Source organism: Myotis davidii, unplaced genomic scaffold (genome assembly GCF_000327345.1).
Source record: "Myotis davidii unplaced genomic scaffold, ASM32734v1 scaffold120, whole genome shotgun sequence".
In the NCBI taxonomy this organism is placed as follows: Eukaryota; Metazoa; Chordata; class Mammalia; order Chiroptera; family Vespertilionidae; genus Myotis; species Myotis davidii.
In genome coordinates, this window is record NW_006294778.1 from 6169011 (window position 1) to 6187617 (window position 18607).

General features: G+C 37.7%; 1 protein-coding gene across 3 annotated transcripts in view; it reads right to left on the reverse strand.

Annotated features, from left to right (window-relative positions):
- Positions 1 to 18607, reverse strand: part of ANO4 (anoctamin 4) — a 241271-nt gene that overhangs the window by 2508 nt on the left and 220156 nt on the right. For all 3 annotated transcript variants that reach the window (XM_015567602.1, XM_015567603.1, XM_006769374.2), the window contains 5 exons: positions 15873 to 16025; positions 14756 to 14903; positions 8222 to 8341; positions 3521 to 3626; positions 886 to 1081 (listed from right to left, as the gene is read on the reverse strand). In XM_015567602.1, coding sequence (XP_015423088.1) covers positions 890 to 1081; positions 3521 to 3626; positions 8222 to 8341; positions 14756 to 14903; positions 15873 to 16025 — 719 coding nt within the window. In that variant the 3' untranslated portion in view covers positions 886 to 889. The remainder of the gene's footprint in view (positions 1 to 885; positions 1082 to 3520; positions 3627 to 8221; positions 8342 to 14755; positions 14904 to 15872; positions 16026 to 18607) is intronic.

Below are 18607 nucleotides of genomic sequence, written 5' to 3' on the forward strand. Positions count from 1 at the left end.
TTAAGAAAAGGAAATGCTACATTATATTCACTGAGCATCAAAGCTGAGAGCTCATCTAGTCATTCCATCATGAGGAAACTGAGGCTCAGAGAAGTTAAGTGACTTGTCCAAAGACACAGAGCTAGTAATTGACTTGCCAAGGTTTCAGAAGAACTTTTTGATAAGATATATGGGAACATTATGGAACTTTCTTACAATGTTTTTAGACTTCATCATCCAACCTTTACTAATTCAATGTGCACTTAAATGGTGCCATGTGCTAACTAGTTGTAAGAATAAATAAATACCCATAGAGTCTTTCCTAAAGGTGCTTACAACTGTGCTGGGGAAGCCTGATAAATATTTGAAAAAATAATAAATTAGCAATACAGATCAATACATGCCAATACATGTGATACTGATGCAATGATCAGAGATGTTTATAAGGAGAGAGTTTCAATGGGGTGATGAGTCTGGGGAAAACTTCTTAGAGGGTATGGTGTGACATGGATCACCTTAGGAGGAAGCAATAAATGGGTGATGGAGAGGTCATCTTGGATGAGATGAAAGAAGGGGCATGTTGCCCTGGGGATCTTAAAGGGAATAGCTAGGCTGGAATAGAAGGGAGAAGAAGGCTTATTTCAGGGAACTCCTAGGCCAACTCATGAACACTTTGACTGACATGCCGGAGTGTGGCATGGAGGCAGAGAAGAGTTGCAGGCATTGTGCGTAAAAGGCATATCGAGTTGTAATTGCAATTAAAGTAGGAAACAAGCTGGTATTGGAAGTTAAGGAGTTATTTTGATCCCTCTCAGTAGTAGAATAGCAAGCTTCGACTCAGGGAGTTTAAAGCTCTTCCTCTCAACAAAGGAGAAATTTCAGACCAGGAGCACATCTCTCACCTACCTTGTCACGGCCACTCGTTGTGATGCGCTTTGCCATTTTTCTTCCTCTCCTTTCGTTCCTTCTGGAGACGCTCCAGTTCTGCTTCATACATCATCTCCTGAATCAAGTACTTCTCTCTTCTCATTCGATCCCTTAGGTCTTTTGGGAGGTCTGGGATCAGATATGAAATGAGGTGCTTTATACAAAACACGAGGTGCTAAAAACACAGAGGAGAATGCCAGAGAGTCAGGTGTATTGTCCATCCTTAGCTGGGAAGAGCTCTGGGAGTTGGTTCAAGAAGTCTCACTCCAGGGACATGGAGCCTCTGGAACGTGGGATGAGGCCAGGGGAGGTGTGTGCGAAGAAAGAGGATCTCAAGATAGGTGAGGACTGAACTTGGTCTGACGGCACCACATAAGGAATGAGGAGAGGAGCCAGAAAAGGAGGTGGAGAAGGACTGGTCGGAGAATGCAAAAGAAAGCCAGAATGTATACTAGGGAATCCGAAAACCCAGGTTTGAATGTCAGCTCTGTAACTTTTACTACATAAGAGCTGTCTATCTACCCGAGGAAAGTCATTCTGAGCCTCAATTTTCTTATCTATAAAATGGGTGTTGTTGTGAAAATTATATAGAAAAATGTTTTATTTTTTTTCATTTAAAAATCATTATTTTTCAATTATAGTTGAAATACATTATTATATTAGTTTCAGGTATATGCCCCAGTAATTAGACATTATATAACTTAAAAAGTAATCATCCTGATAAATCTCACACCCATCAAAATACAGTGTAATTAGAATATTATTGACTATATTCTCTGTGCTGTACTTTGTATCCTCGTGACCATTCTGTAACAACCAAAATTTGTACTTCTTAATCCCTTCACCTTTTTCACCAACACCCCTCACGTCTTGCAACTGTCAAAATGTTCTCTGTATCTATGAGTCTGTATCTGTTCTGCTTGTTCATTTTTTTAAAAAGATTCTATTATTGATCGATGTGTACTTAGTGCCGTTTTATTGTTCATATTTTTAGTTTTCCTCCTTCTCCTCTTCCTCCTTTTTCTAGAAGATCCTTTAACATTTTATGTAATACTGGCTTGGTGGTGATGAATTCCCTTAGCTGTTTCTTGTGTAGGAAACTCTTCATATGACCCTCGATTCTAGTCTAGTAAATGACAGCTTTGTTGGAAAGAGTAATCTTGGTTGTAGATCCTTGTCTTTCACCACTTTGAATGAATATTTTTTGCCATCTGAGGAATCAGCTGAAAGTCTTATGAGAGTACCCTTGTAGGTAACTAACTGTATTTCACTTGTTGATTTGAAGATTCTCTGTCTTTTGCACTTTAATTATGATGTGTCTTAGAGTGGGCCTGTTTGGGTTCATCTTGTTTGGGACTCTGCACTTCCTGGACTTGTATGTATATTACCTTTACAGTTTTCTGTCGTTTTGTCAAATAGGTTTTCAATTTCTTGCACTCTCTCTTCTCCTTCTGGCACCCCATGATGCAAATGTTGGGATGCTTGAAGTTGGCCCAAAGGCTCCTTCACTATCCTCATTTTTTAAATTATTTTTTTCTTTTTGCTGTTTTGATACCACTAAGTATTCTTAATTTTATTTAAAACTTGGTGTATTTGATCCTTCCAATTAAGAGGATTTTTTTGTATGTTTCTACTATATTAAAATAGCTTAATTGCAATATATTGAAAATAAATGGAAAGTTCTAGTTGATAAGCCAAATAATTTCTTAATGCAACCCCACTTTTGTCTGAAAAGTTTTAAGATAGTGATGGATTAGAAATTTCTTTAAAGAGAGAATGAGTCATTGATAAACTAATTCCCAGGGAAGAGCAGCTTAATATTGTCTTTTCTTGGTTCCCTTAAATGAAGGGGGAAAAAAACAGTGATGGAATAGTTTCAAGAGGTATAAGAAGCTTCTAGTCCAAGCCAAAAGGCAGCCTTTGCTTGTGTTAATTTGGCTTTAATATTTGTGACAGGAGATGAATTTTCTATTTATAAGTATAGTTATAGAAATATAAACTATTTTTAGCAGCAATTTTCTTAAAGACAAAAAGAAAATAGGTAGTAGGTAACTTTAATTGACACATGATACATGCAATTACTGGGTAGATTATGCTATTTGAGTATAATTATACTTTTTAAGTCTATTCACTAGGTAATGAATACGTATTTGTGTGTTTGAGCATAAGGAATGTCATGATGCTACACAACCAGAGGCTGCCACTTGTAATACCCATTCAATGTTTTCCAAACTATGGCCCTCGAACATCTGCATCAGGACCGCCTCGAAGGGCATGTGAAAAGCAAATTGCAGACATGATGTTATCAGTATTTCTGTGAACAGGGATGGAAAAAGAGCAATTTTCCTAAAGTTTAAAAACATGACCCTAGAATATTAAATTTAGGACCAATAATTCCTGACTTATCCATTAACAATCTACAATAGACTTTGAAATATTTCTTGGAAAATTCAAGGACTTTGATTAAGGAGAAGAAAAAGAAGATAAAGAGGTCATATGACATTATGCTACTGCTCCTGGACATGCATAATCACTTGAAAGTTCTCATACCTTACAGTTACTAATTATTTCTAGTTACGTCAAAGGACACACAGGAACAGTTGAGAAAACTTACCTCAAACACAATGATGAAAGCCAGTCGAGCTGCTAGGACATGCCAGAACTGCAGTGTGTACCCATAGGGCACCAGTGAATGAGGAGGGTCCCGGTAGTCCCGGTATCTATAAACATACAGGAGAATGTCACATTCCAAACTAGGATTTTCCTGACTCCCAGATCGCTTTCATTCCCACTATGTAGCCCTTATTCATGGGAGAAAATTTTTTTAAATTAATTATTCTTTACATTTTCTTTTTAACATAAGAAAACACATAACTCATGGCTATGGTTATTTGGCAACATTTTAGATAATTTCTAGGTAAGGATCCAGTTGTTAAGAATATGCATCTATATGTTCAGCCTAGGTGTAGTATATGTCCACTGTTGGATCCATCACGGGGCTCTGCTAACCTGTGCCCAGAGGAACACAATGATTTTTAAGGGAATTAAAACTCAGTGGTGTCATCCAGGCCAGTGTGGCTCTATTGGTTGGAGTGTCATTCCATACATGGAATGGTGGCCGGTTCGATTCCTGGTGAGGGCACATACGTAGGTTGTGGGTTTGATCCCCAGTTGGAGCATGTTTAAGAGACAACTGATTGATGTATCTCTCTGACCTCTCTCTCCCTCCCCCCACCCCTCTCTCTCTCTCTCATCAATTAAAATTTTTTTTTTAACAACTCAGTGGTGCCAATGAGTTGGCTGTCATCTGATTCGCTGCCCGCAGCTATCTCCAGAATTGTGCACAGGAAAGTATCCTAGAACCAATTTGGGATTTGCCTAATATAATCTCGAGTAATTCATGAAGCTTCTGTAGCTATGTTTTCCCTATTAACAAAATTAGGATCTCCATCTTGCCCTGCTCTAACATTTTGGACTCGCCCTCTTCAATGAGTTTTCTGATTGTTGCAAGTGGAGCTCTCAGTTCGTGCTCCAGCCCACCCCTGGTCCCGCTGGTCCCACTGGCCCCGCTGGTCCTGTTGGACTTGTCCATGAGGCAGAGGTCTGAGGGAGGGCCATGCCCATTTGTGCCCCATGTCTCTGTTTCTGATGCAGCGCTATTTCTTTGCATAATGACGGGCTACATGGTCCCTGGCACTTGTACAAAGAAAACACTTCCCTGTCCTGCTGTAGAAACAGCCAGAAGCCAAGCTTCAAAGCTAATTAAATCGGTGTTACTCCTCTAATCTTTCAGTCTAGTACCTTCAAAGACATTAAGTATCCCAGTGGCATTAATGCTTGGAGCAATTTTTTTCAAGTGAGTCAGTTATTTTCAGAAAGAAACACTTCCAATTTGTTGGCTTCAATTTACACACAGAAAAAGGTGGAATGTTCCCTTTTGATTTAAGTTAGTGTATTCTCTAAAGCTGCTTAGATTTCTCAAGAAACGGATGATCAGCTTGCAAACGTTATTTTTCCTGCACAGGGTATAGTTCATTTATTCCTAATTTTAAACTATGAAAATGAAAGTGTATGTACAGTTGAAAGAATGATAAGTGAACCTCATGTAGTCCCCATCCAAATTAAGACCTAGAGCATGGTCAGTGGCTAAGAAATGCCTTACTGGCAATCCCAGACACCCCTGGAGGTAACTGTGATAATTTTCGAACTTTATAGTGATACTACTCATGTAAGTGTCCCTAAAGAAAACGGTGCTTGCTTTTGTCTGCTTTGAACTCTGTACAGACGGAATCATATTGTGCTATGTGTGATTACATCTTTATTATGGAATTTATTTTTGAGTTCTCAATTCTATTCCATTTTCTGTTGATCTGTTCCCTATGACATCACTGGACTGATTACTATAATTTTATACTAAGTCTAACCTAAGGTAAATCTCCACCTCATTAATATTCTTCAAAAGTGTCTTGACTAGTCTTCATCCTTCGCATTTCTGTAGAATATTATTTGGGCCCTCAGGTGCACAGAGTTGGCTTAATCATAATTCTTAAATGTTTATAACTAACCTAATTGGTCTATTCATGCTCTTTTTTTTCTGTAACTTTTTATTCAGTTAATACTTTAATAATATAATAAACTCTCATAAATCCACTATTCGACTGAAGAATTAAACATGACCAGGAACTTACATTGACTTTTGTGCTCTTGCATCGCTTTCCCTTAACCCCCTTATCTTGAATTTCATTTTTATAATTAAGATATATATTATGTATAAATATGTATATTCATTTGTCTTAATATTTTACTGTGTAGTTTTATTTTCGAACTTTCTAGAAAGGATATCATACTCTATTTAGTTTCTGAGACTTGCTTTTTTTTTTTTTCAGTATCATGCTACTAAATTCATCCATGCTGTTGCCTAGAGCTAATTTATTTCCACTGCTATAAAATAGATCCTAGTATGAATATATTGTTGTTGTTTTATGTAGTGTATGTTTGGATTTATACTCACAAGGATGGTCATTTTTCTCTTTTCTCTCAACTTTCTTAACCATGGAAGGTCTTGAAAAACAAAGCTCAAGTGTATTCAGCTCAGCAAATGCCCTTTGAGTAAAAGTCAGTTGCAAGGTCTGCTACCACCCTGAGTTCTGCCTTTATTTATTCGTCAAGACAATTTTTCCCCCTGTGGTCAGAACTGTTAAGATCTATGTCCTTAGTAACTTTCAAGTATATAGTACAGTATTATTAACTACAGTTATTATGATGTGCATCACACCCCCAGGACTTACATATTTTGAAAATCTTCACACATTTTGCCTATCCTCCTCCTCAACTCCAGCAACCACCAATCTGTTCTCTGAACCTATGAGTTTGGATTTTTGTTTGTTTGTTTGTATGTTTGTGTTTAGATTCCACATACAAGTGAGATCATACAATTTTTTTCTCTGCTTATTTCACTTAGCACAATGCCCTCAAGGTATTCCATGCTGTTGCAAATAGCAAGATTTCCTTCTATTCTAAGGCTGAGTAATATTATATTAATATATATATATATTTGTGATATACATCACATTTTCTTTATCCATTCATCCATTGTGGGCACTTAGATTGTTTCTATGTCTTGGATATCATAAATAATGCTGCAGTAAATGTGGGATGAAGATATCTTTTTTTTTTAAGGTATCTTTTTGTTTTTCTTCAGAGAAATACCCAGTAGTAGAATTGTTGGATAATATGGTATTTCTATTTTTAATTTTTGAGGAATGTACATGCTGTTTCCATAGTGGCTGCATCAATTTACATTCCCAACAACAGTGCACAAGGACCCCCTTTGCTCCACATCTTCACCAACACTTATTTTTCATCTTTTTTATAATAGCTATTCTAACAGGTGTGAGGTGATATCATTGTGATTTTTTTTAAAAAAATGTATTTTATTTATTTTTTACAGAGAGGAAGGGAGAGAGATAGAGAGTTAGAAACATCGATAAGAGAGAAACATCGATCAGTTGCCTCCTGCACATCTCCTACTGGGGATGTGCCCACAACCCAGGTACATGCCCTTGACCGGAATCGAACCTGGGACCTTTCAGTCCGCAGGCCGACGCTCTATCCACTGAGCCAAACTGGTTTTGGCCTCATTGTGATTTTGATTTGCATTCTCTTATGCTTAGTGATGTTGAACATCTCTTCATGTACTTGTTGGACATCTGTATGTCTTCTATGGAAAAATTTCTATTTAGAGGATCTGCCCATTTTTAAATTGGATTGTTTATTTTTTTGCAATTGAGTTGTATGAGTCCTTTATATACTTTGGATATTAAACCCTTATTAGACATATGATTTACAAATAGTTTTCTCCCATTTTGTAGGTAGCCTTTTCATTTTGTTGATGGTTTCCTTTGCTGTGCAGAAGCTTCTTAGTTTGATGTAGTCCCACTTGTTTTTCTTTTTTGTGTCTTTGCTTTTGGTGTCAGGTTCAAGAAATCATCATTAAGACCAATGTCAGCTAGCTTACCACCTATGTTTACTTGTAGGAGTGCTATGATTTTAGGTCTTATATTCAAACCTTTATTTCATTTTGAGTTCATCTTTGTGTATTGGCCCAATTTCTTTCTTTCTTTTTTTTTTTTCATGTGGCTGTCCTATTTCCCAGAACCATTTATTGAAGAGACTGTCCTTTACCATTGTATATTCTTGGCTCCTTTGTCATAAATAGATAGATATTTTTTCCATTGAGTTTTTAGAGAAAGTGGAAGGCGGGAAGGAGAGAGAAAGACATCAATGTGAGAGAGACACATCAATTGGTTCCCCTACCCAAACTCCTGCACTTGCCCTGACTGGGGCCTGGGATGAACCTGCAACCCAGGTATGTGGCCTTGACTGGGAATCAAACCTGTCACCCTTGGTCCGTGGGCCGATGTTCTGAGCAACACCTACCAGGGCTTGCTGGGTATTCTTGATTGTGGGTTTTTCGTTTGAGCATTTTTAATATATCGTGTCACTCCTGATCAGCAAAGAGTTCCCTTGTATGTAACAAATTATTTTTCTCTTTCAATTTTTAATATTCTACCCTTGTCTTTAACTTCTGACATTTTAATTATAATATCTTGGTGTGGGCCACTTTGAGTTCCTCTTATTTGGAACTCTATGGGCTTTCTGGATCTGGATGTCAGATTTTAAAATTCTCCAGGGGATTTTAATGACTATTAAGGTTGAGAACCACTGTTTTAAACCAACTCAGTCGGAAAGGGCTGTCCGCGCAAAATCCCTCTGTGGCAGAGCAGCCTCATCTTAGGCTGAGTGCCCCGCTCACCTGCAGTATTTGAGCGGAGTCCCCGAGAACTCACTGCCATCAGACTCAGGCTCAGACCGGTTCTCAAAGTCAGCGATTCGAAACACAGACAGGCTGGCATTCACGTAGCCAACCATGCACCTGAAACAGAAAGCAAATTCTATGTTAGAACTCCTGTCACCTCTGCACTAAACGCTCTACTTCCCAGAGTTTCCTGCAGATGTAAGCGCCTTTAGTTGGCCCTGCACTGTCATAATCACTCAAGTTAGGATACACTGAAAAACCCTGGGTATGTTGAAACAAGTACAGTCAGGCCTTTTGTTCTAGTTCTTTTTGTGCAGAATCATCAAACAGAGCATCAATGCATCAGAGAAATAGGTGAAAGATAACATTGCATGATCAGCATAAGTTATAGGTAAGGCACGGCTTCTTTCATTGATGATATACACACACACAGAGACGATGCACACATATAAATACATTACTTTTGTAGTGAATATGTATGCTCTCTCATAATGCCCTGAACATAATCTCACATCCCATGCGATAGTCATGGTAGACTCTATTCCCTGCATGCGTTCATGCCTCTGCTCAGCTTCCCTTTTCTTTTGGGATTCCCTAATCATTTCTTTAAAAGTGTAAGTAGTGCTCATCCTTGTGCCAACTGAAATGGCACATCTTCTGGGAAGATGCCCTAATCAACCTTCTCACAGACTCAGTCCCTTCTCCCTAGGATGCCGCTACACTTCACAGTTGCCATACCATTTGTCCTAGAGTTGGCTCCATGCATGTATGCCTTCTCCTTTCAACTATAGGGTTTTATTGTTTTTTGTTTTTTTGAAGCAGAACAGATGTCCTGGATATTTTTATATTCTTGGAGCCAGGACAATATTGTGAAGTGTAGGGATCCAGTAAAGTTGATTTAAATGATTTGATTGGAGGCACACTAAAGCACCAGAGATTCTATCAAGGACTTGAAAATGGACCAGGAATAAAACTAGTATAAGGTTCTTGAGAACATGACTTTCCTTCTGTCCCAGAGGTCAGTATATTATAACACTAAATACTTGGGCTTTGCAGTCAAACCGTAGCCTTGCTAATTTTTAGACCTGTAATCTCAGAAAATTATGTAACTTCTTTAAGGGCCAAAAGTCCCCACCTCATAGAGTCATTGGGGGGATTAAATGAAATGATATATACAAAGTAAGTGATATAGTGCTTAGGTTATAGCAAGATCTTAATCAATATGAGTGGCTATTATTAATCCATTTTATTTTTTGTACCTAGCAAGACCTCATTAGTAATTATTGATTAAATGGATAAATCGTGGTCTTCTAATTCTCTTTATTAACATCATCTGGTGTGATTATTCCAAGCTGCTGACCACCAAACCAAAATGCTGACAAGAACATAGTTCTGAGAGCACACAGGTTCTGTGTTATCTCACTCAAGAAAAATCACTAGTTTATTGTGGCCTTAAAAAAAAGAACCCCGCAGGACCCATTCGTCAAGTCACTCATGAGTGAAATAGTCAGTGTGTGTGTAACATGCCTTAATCCAAAGGCAAGCAGGCCTCCCCGGCTACTCCTTGGAAGGGTGATTTGGATTTATGTCTCTCTCATCTATGAATTGCCTAGAACATGACATGAAAACAAATGAATGCCTTAATGATTATTAGCTGTCACAGCGAGGGAACTCGTTTTTGTGAAATACAGAAAATAGTAGTCTTCTCAGGAGCTGAGCAGTGGGAAAAGGGACAACAAAAGAGGACCAGCATTAAAATGGAATATTCACAACCTCTCCTTCCTTACAAAGCAGCTCTGAGCTTTACTGGGATTAAAGCTGCTGTTTAATGGATACTCTGCTCAAAACCTCAACTGAGGAAATCTAAATTCAAATAAAATACCTGTCTCACCGACTGAATACCCTACCCTCAAAGAGGATCTTTCTTTAAACTATGTATCAAGCATATTCATGTCATAAATCCAAGTTGAAAATATGCCTTTAGTGGGTGTGTACTCCTTCTAGATGCAAAGCATTACACATGAACCTAATATATACACATAGCTATCAGCTATGTGAGTCTTCTTCCCACATAATTTCCACAATCATGGAAGTACAGGAACTGCTAATACTGTCTAGGAATTTCTCTCACTAGGATAGAATCTTAGCTTGCCAACATCAAATAGTTGAGACAATCATTGATTCTAGAAATTGAAATTTCCATAATTTGCTGTATAAAGTTCAGCCAGATGGCACCAATCTGTAAACACTGGCCTGCTATTGCAGCAGATTTCATGTCTATCACTCAGTTTGCCAGCAGATCTACATACCCTCACTGTGACATACTACCAGCTCCAAGTGAGACAGAGGAAAGGTGATGGCACACTGATAATCAGGGAGAAGTGAGAGTGTGGAGAAAAATGTATCAAAGAAAGGATTTCCAGTGAATATAAAATAATGAAATCAAGTTTCTTACGGGAGGAGTAGATGGTCTCTGAAGGTATTTCTAAGGAAGGAGATTCAGAAAATGCCTATGTAAGGATAGCACTGCTTGAATTAGGATGCACACCTCTCCAAAGTCATTTCTGAGAAGACCACGTTCATTTAAATGTGGGAATTCTGGTTTGAAAACCATGAACTACTGTTTTCAGTCGTTGACTATGGGGGAAAAGGATGAACTAGGCATCATTATCATCAGTTTCAAGGGAAAGAACTGACCCAGAAGCTGACTTTTGAATTTGTAGATTCCCGATAAAACTCACTGTAGAGTGTCTTTGAATTTTGCTACTAAATTTGCCATTTAGGTTTTAACCACTGTGACTCAAAATAGCATGGGTATAAGGTCAAAAGGTGAAAAAGCAAGGGGAAATAAGGTTGGGTTTATGCATTTAAAGTCAAACATGCTTTGTAGATTACTTATAGATACATTAATTTATATAATAAATTAGGCTAATGAGGTGAAGAAAGAAGAAAATTAATTTCTGACTTGTTGCAATAAAAATGTCAGACATTATGAAAAAGGAAGAAAACAGTTTTGTACAGTAAGCTTTATCTTTTAAAAAACAACTTTGTGCCAAAACCAGTTTGGCTCAGTGGATAGAGCATCGGCTTGCGGACTGAAAGGTCCCAGGTTCGATTCGTCAAGGGCATGTACCTGGGTTGCGGGCACATCCCCAGTAGGAGATGTGCACGAGGCAGCTGATCGATGTTCCTCTCTCATCGATGTTTCTAACTCTCTATCTCTCTCCCTTCCTCTCTGTAAAAAATCAATAAAATATATATATATATATTTTAAAAAAAACAACTTTGTATTTGGTTATGGTTGGTGTTCCTCTCTTCAATTGTTTTAGTTTGTATAAATATTTAGTGTTCAGTAAGTTGTATATTTGTGGTTCACTCTGTGAAAATTGAACATTTTGTTCAATTTTTGAACTCCTTATAATATCACTATTTCTACAGGAAAATTAGTTTTAATTTATATCACTAAATCAGGTATATACCTCACAATAATTCTTAGAACTGCATGTTTCTGTTCACTAGGATAGGGAATGTTCCAAAACTCTAAACCATGTCTACCTAATAACAAAATAATTAGTTTATTACATTCAGTGGGTGGTGTTAGGGAATCATACTGGTTATTTATGTTGTCTGCATAAGTTTGGAAGTCTATCTTTTTTGATATAAGTATTGCTATCCCAGCTTTTTTTTCCCACTTCTGTTTTCAGGAAATATCCTTTTCTATCCCTTTACTTTCAGATTGTGTCTTTCAATCTGAAGTGGGTCTCTTGTAGGCAGCACATGTACAGGTCTCATTTTTTAATGCATTCAGCCATCCTTTGTCTTGTGATAGGAGCATTTTAGTCCATTTAGATTTAAAGTAATTATTGATAGTTATGCAGTTATTGCAGTTTTATTGTTTTCTGATAGTTTTTCTAGTCCTATGTTCCTTTATTCTCTTGCTTTCTTTTCCTGTATGTTAATGATTTTCTATAGCGTTGTGTTTGGATTCCTTTCTCTATTTCTTGTACACCTGTTTGAGTTTTTTTTTGTTTGTGGTTACCCTGTGTCTCATGTATGCCAAGCTATGTTTATGGCAATTTTAGGTTGATGGGTACTTACGTTCAGACACATTCCCTTCACACTTACCTTACTGTCATTAATTTTACTTCTTTTTTTGTGTGTGTTTCCCTTAATGTATTGTTGTAATTACACATTACTTTTCTAATTTTGCCTCTTAACTTTTATATTAGCTTTATAGTTGGTTGATTTTCTGCTTTTACTGCCCTGTGTCAGTGAGAATTCTTTCTTTCCTATATTTTATCATTCATATTTTAAATCTTTTATTCTTAAAGAAGTCCCTTTAACATTTCTTTAGTGGTGATGAACTCCTTTAGCTTTTTCGTGTTGGTGATACTTTATTTTCTTCTTCTTGTCTGAGAGACTCTATCTCTCTTTCAATTCTAAATGATAGCCATCCTGGGTAGAGTAATCTTAGTTGTGGGTGTTTGCTTTTCATCACTTTGAACATTTCATGCCACTGCCTTCTGACCTGCAAAGTTTCTGTTGAAAAACCAGCTGACTATATGGTTCAGGATGGAGAGTACTGCATGAGTCTAGGCTTAGTATCTTCATGTGGGCTCCAACAGCTACACTGCCTTATGATTCTGGATTCACTTTTCTCTCTCTTTAGACAAAATGATTTTACAGCTTTTTAAAAAATTAAATTTATTGGGATGACATTGGTTAGTAGGTTTTGAGTGTACAGTTCTATGATACATGATCTGTATATTGCATTGTATTTCCACTGTCCAAAGTAAAATATATCTGGCCCCCTTTATCCTTTACTACTAAATCGATACAGACACTATGGAAAACAGTATGGTAGTTCCTTAAAACGTTAAGAATAGAGTTACCCTATGATCCCTCTTCTGGGTATCTACCTGAAAAACTCAAAAACATTTATTCGCAAAAATATATGCACCTCTATGTTCATTACAGCATTATTCACGTTGGCTAACACCTGGAGACAACCAGAATGTCCTTTGATAGAGGACTGGATAAGGACAATGTGGTACATATATACTATGGAATACTACTCAACCATAAGAACAGATGAAATACTGCCATTTGCAACAACATAGGTGGAACTTGTGAATATTATACTCACTTCTCTTAGTCTCTCCTCTTCAAAGTAAGGGTAATAATGCGTGACTCATAACCAGGTTTGTTTTGAGAGTCAAATGCAAAACATATTGAAAGTGGTTTGAATAAAGGTAAGCTTTTTTTAGGCTACGTCAAGAAGAGAATGTTAACAACAGTTACCCTTAGAATTAAATGTATGGGTACTACAACATAAGTCTTTAAATCTCTCTTAAAATGGGATGGTATGCTCACTTAAGGTTGCTAGATAATTAGTGTTTAATGGCCACAGGTTAATGTAGTAAAGAACTTTATAAAAGCCTCTTCAAATAGCTGCACTGTGAGCTTTATTGTATTTGATCATCTATGCCTTAGAGTATTTACGTAGGATTAATGAAATTAGACCTAGGCCAGGGGTACATTAATTCAGTTGTCTTGATTCAGTGGCACTTGACTCCTTGGGGCTACTTGAACTACAATGGCTGTAGAAAATGAATTAATTTGGCTCAGACTAGTAAACCAGAAGGCAGGACTGCTTATATGAGTAGGCAACAGCCCATGTGGGATGATTTCGGGAGCACTGAGAATACCCTATGATCCCAGCACATACCCCACTCCGAACAACAGACACATAAATCCCACAATTTGAATTAGATTATTTTGACATTAGCCAAACAGGGACATACTGTCCATGAAAATATGTTAAGATTTCTTATCTTTTTTTCAAGGGTATACCAGTGAAAGCCAGGGGACATGTTATAATTTTGCCAAGGCTTTCTCTGACCAGAAATACAGAGCTCTGGCTTTGGGAACCATTGAGATGATGCCACAGAACTGAGCTCCGAGGGAGTCGAGTTCACCCAATTTGCTTTGCAGTTATGTAGACACTGGTCATGTCAATAGCCAGGAAATAATCATTCAGTTACTTATTTCACAAATATTTATTGAGTACCTCGTGGGTACTCAGCACAGGATTACATATTTCCCATATAGAATGTGCAGAGTCTACATATAAAGACATAAGGGGAACCGGATCATAGCTATTCTTTTACAAACTCATAGAAGTGCCATTTATCTACACTACATCCTGTACCACTGTTCTGCTACACACATTACAATGCCACACCACCCATTTCTGAATTTATAGTCGTTAGGGCATGAGGAAAATGGTTAATTGTTGCTCTCACATTGGATTCCATTTAAAACTTGTCTGACTGCCATTCCTTTAATAGCTCAGGATGCGTTCACTTTGACAGAAAGTGCTATAATCATAATTCCACCTCCCCCACCACAGGCCTTCGTGTCCCAGGTTTGTGACCCAATTCCTCCAATGCAGAGGTTTCTGTCTGAGTGCCTAACACCACACAATGGCTAGGCAACGGAGATTCCATGATGGTTTTACAGCAAACTTACTTTTGCCCAGCTTCTCCTTGGCCTGCACAAGGTCCATACTTATAAGCGTATACCAAGCGAGGAATAAAGTCAGATGTTATCGCTATGACAAACGCATTTGTAATAACAGAGAGAATTCCGATGCCTTCAAGAATTCCATACCAAATTCCTATTCAAAGAGAAGTGTTGTATTAATTCCAGACACACAGCAGAGGTACTAAGTATGAAATTAACCAAGGTGACTAATTTTAAATAGGTCTTTCTAAGGGTCCTTTCATCTTCCCCAATACATTTGCAAACAGGAGTAAGAATGTGTACTTGCGAACACTTGGCAATGAAGGAGTTTTCTGTGAAAGTGCCAACACTCATGACTTAAAAACTCAATCAGGATCAGGCATACATAGAGAATTCTGGTCAAAGATAAGGCACCCAAGCCCCCTCTGATAAGGCTGGCACATGCAATGTCATGCTGCCACCAGCTCCTTAGGGGTACAGACAGGGTTCCTCTGGTTCATCAGCGGGTCCAGTTCCTGACACACTGACCCAGGAGAGGTGCTCACTGAATGTGTGTTTATTTCCTATGGAGGTTAAAAGACCCCTGTGAGCCAAACACACCCACACTCAAGCCTCTTCCCCACACACTGGCTGAGCACCTGCCTGCCCTGGACTCAGTACTGGATGCAGAAGTGAATACAAGTCAGACTCTGATCACAGGCAGCTCTCAAGAGGCTGCACCTGATTCAACTCAGCATCTCTAGTCAAAGACCAAAGGTCATCTCTGTCTTTAGGGAAACGGGATCATGCCTCATGTGACTCACACTTTTAAGTTAAGCTGGAAGATCTACTTAGAAAAGAAAATAAGGGATAATCAAAAATTTAGATTCCAGTCTTAAGATAGAAATAACTAAATTGAGACTCTATTTTTAAGTATAACTTTTCTAGCACTGGAAGAGATAAGTCTCCAAATAGGCAGCTCTACTTCTTATCTGATATTATTTAAAGCTAACACAATTATTCTTTTGCAAGAGTTAGTTGAATCACCTTACATGGGAGCCATAAGTAAAAAAATCTAAAGTTCATAGTTGTTTTTATTTTATCTTCCGAATGGTTGATATCTTTTAAAACACATCCAACTTACCTATGTCTTTGGCCCTTGAAGCTAAAGGTCGCCTCCATTGTGTGACAAATTTGTAAGCATCAAGTCGAATTTCAATTACGTTATTCAGTAAGGCCAGAAGTGGTGCTAGGGGAAAAGCTGCCACGAAGATAGTTGTGAATCCAAACTGAAGAACTGGAGGAAAAACGAAACAAGTGTATTGGTTTCCCATGATTATTTTCGAAAGAATAATATGAATTTCTCATTGTTTTAACTCATATTCCCCTCCTAATACCAAAGCACAGGGAACAGAAAGATGGGCAGGTATTGAAAAAAGAGGCAGTCCTGGGCCTAGGAGCAATGATCATACCTAAGGTCCAAGATCTGGTTTTCTATATACCATCTATAATAATAAAAGCATAATATGAAAATCAACCGAACAGTGGGACGACCTTCCAGATGAAGCTGGGGCTGTGAAGGCCTATTCTTGCATGAATTTTATGCATCATGCCTCTAGTTGTCTAATAAAAGGACAAGACATCCTTGGAGAAATGTTTGATTCCAGAGCTATGGTAGAGAAAATACCAGATGAGCCTGGAATATCTTGTGATGTCAGAAAGTTAGGAAGTGCTTTAGTGGTGCTCACAAGTACATTTCATGATATGGGAGAGTTGAGAGATTGGTTGGTGGGGACTTAGGGGGTTCTGTGGGGGACAAAGGAGAAAGTTGGGGAGCATCTCAGAGTGGAAATGAAAAAAAATACAACTAAAGGAAAAATGGGAGTGGTTATCAAAAACAAACTGTGCCTCTTTCATAATTTTGCTTCAGGTACACACTCTAGGAATACTATACAGCAATGAAAATGAAGTACTACTACCTGTAACAACATGGAAGAATCTAATCCACATCATATTGAATGAAAAAAGGCACTTACAAGAGTATGTATTGTACAACTCCATGTATGTGGAGATTTAAAAAAGGCAAAATTAATATATGATGTTAGAAGGATATGGGAGAGTTGAGAGATTGGTTGGTGGGGACTTAGGGGGTTCTGTGGGGGACAGAGGAGAAAGTTGGGGAGCATCTCGGAGTGGAAATGAAAAAAAATACAACTAAAGGAAAAATGGGAGTGGTTATCAAAAACAAACTGTGCCTCTTTCATAATTTTGCTTCAGGTACACACTCTAGGAATACTATACAGCAATGAAAATGAAGTACTACAACCTGTAACAACATGGAAGAATCTAATCAACATCATATTGAATGAAAAAAGGCATGTACAACTCCATGTATGTGGAGATTAAAAAAAGGCAAAATTAATATATGATGTTAGAAGTCAGGAAAGTGGTTAGGGAGGGTGTTATGACTGCAAGAGGAGACAAAAGAGCCTCTGTGACAGTGGCAATATTCTACTTCTTGATCTAGCTCACAGGATGGAAAACATTCCCTGTAAAGAGCCAGACAGTAAATATTTCTGGCTTTTCAGGCCATACAGTCTGTCAAAACTACTCAACTCTGCTGCTGTAATGCAAAGGCAACTACGGATAATATGTAAAACAAAAACAAAAACAAAACAAAATGGTGTTTCTGCGTACCAATAAAATGCTATTCACAAAAACAGTGGCCTGGTTATGGCCTACGAACAGTAATTTGCCAACCCTTCTCCTACATAGATTGGTTACATTAGTGTAAAAATTCATTGGTTGTACACACGGTTTATATACTTCTCTCACTATATATTATATGTCAATGAATAATTTTTTAAAAAAATACAACAAAGCAGAAAGTCATTAAGAAATTACAAAGCAATAAGAATGAAAGTAGGAAGTGAGAGTTTACTGAGACTTGTTTCTTGCTGCCAAGACACCACAGTATTTGGGAGCGCTCCAGTTCTGGCCACACAAAAGCTTCTTTGCAAGCACTCAACACACCAACATTATTTGTCATTTCCTTCTTTATGGGAGAAGAGTCCATTAAGAGACCTCAAAGCATTTCTCTTAATGAATTCTCTTTATTAAGTTTTATTGTGAATGCCCAAATTGATTTCTTCTCCAAGTTATATCGCTCAGCCATTTTGTAATTGAAACTCTGAAAATACCAGTAGATACTTAGGACATAAGCAATCTAAGACATAGGACATAAGCAATCTAAGACATACTAAGCATGAATTCTATTGCTCCTTTAATTTTCAGATTCCACAGAAAGAACTGCTACTTTCAGAAGTAATGCACCTTGCCCATCCCTACCCCCAATTTCCACCCCAATGTTGCAAAGCTTAAACACAAGTTAAGAAAGAAAATCTATACACAATTATTATGCTAGGGGATTCTGTTAGGTTTTCTCCCCTAGGAGATAAGATTAGGAAAATAATAAGATAATTTGTACCAAGAGCATACTATCTTTTCTGCCCTAGGAGATAAGATTAGGAAAATAATAATAAGATAATTTGTACCAAGAGCATACTATGAACCAGGCATTTTCCTAATCCTTTTCCATGCATTAACTCTTTTAATTCATACAAAGACCCTATGAAGTAGTTATTCTTATCATTACCACTTTAGAAATGAGGAAATTAAGACAAAGGGAGATTAACCACCTGAAGTTTCACAGGTAATACGAGATAGGGCTGAGATCTAAACCCAGGTAATCTGTTTGCAGACCCCATGTTCTTAGTTACATACTACAATAAATAGCTTGGGTCTGATTACAGAGAAATCTGGTTTCTTAAATAAAAGTATAGCATAGCTTAGCAGTCCTTGCTTCCTGCCAACCCACTG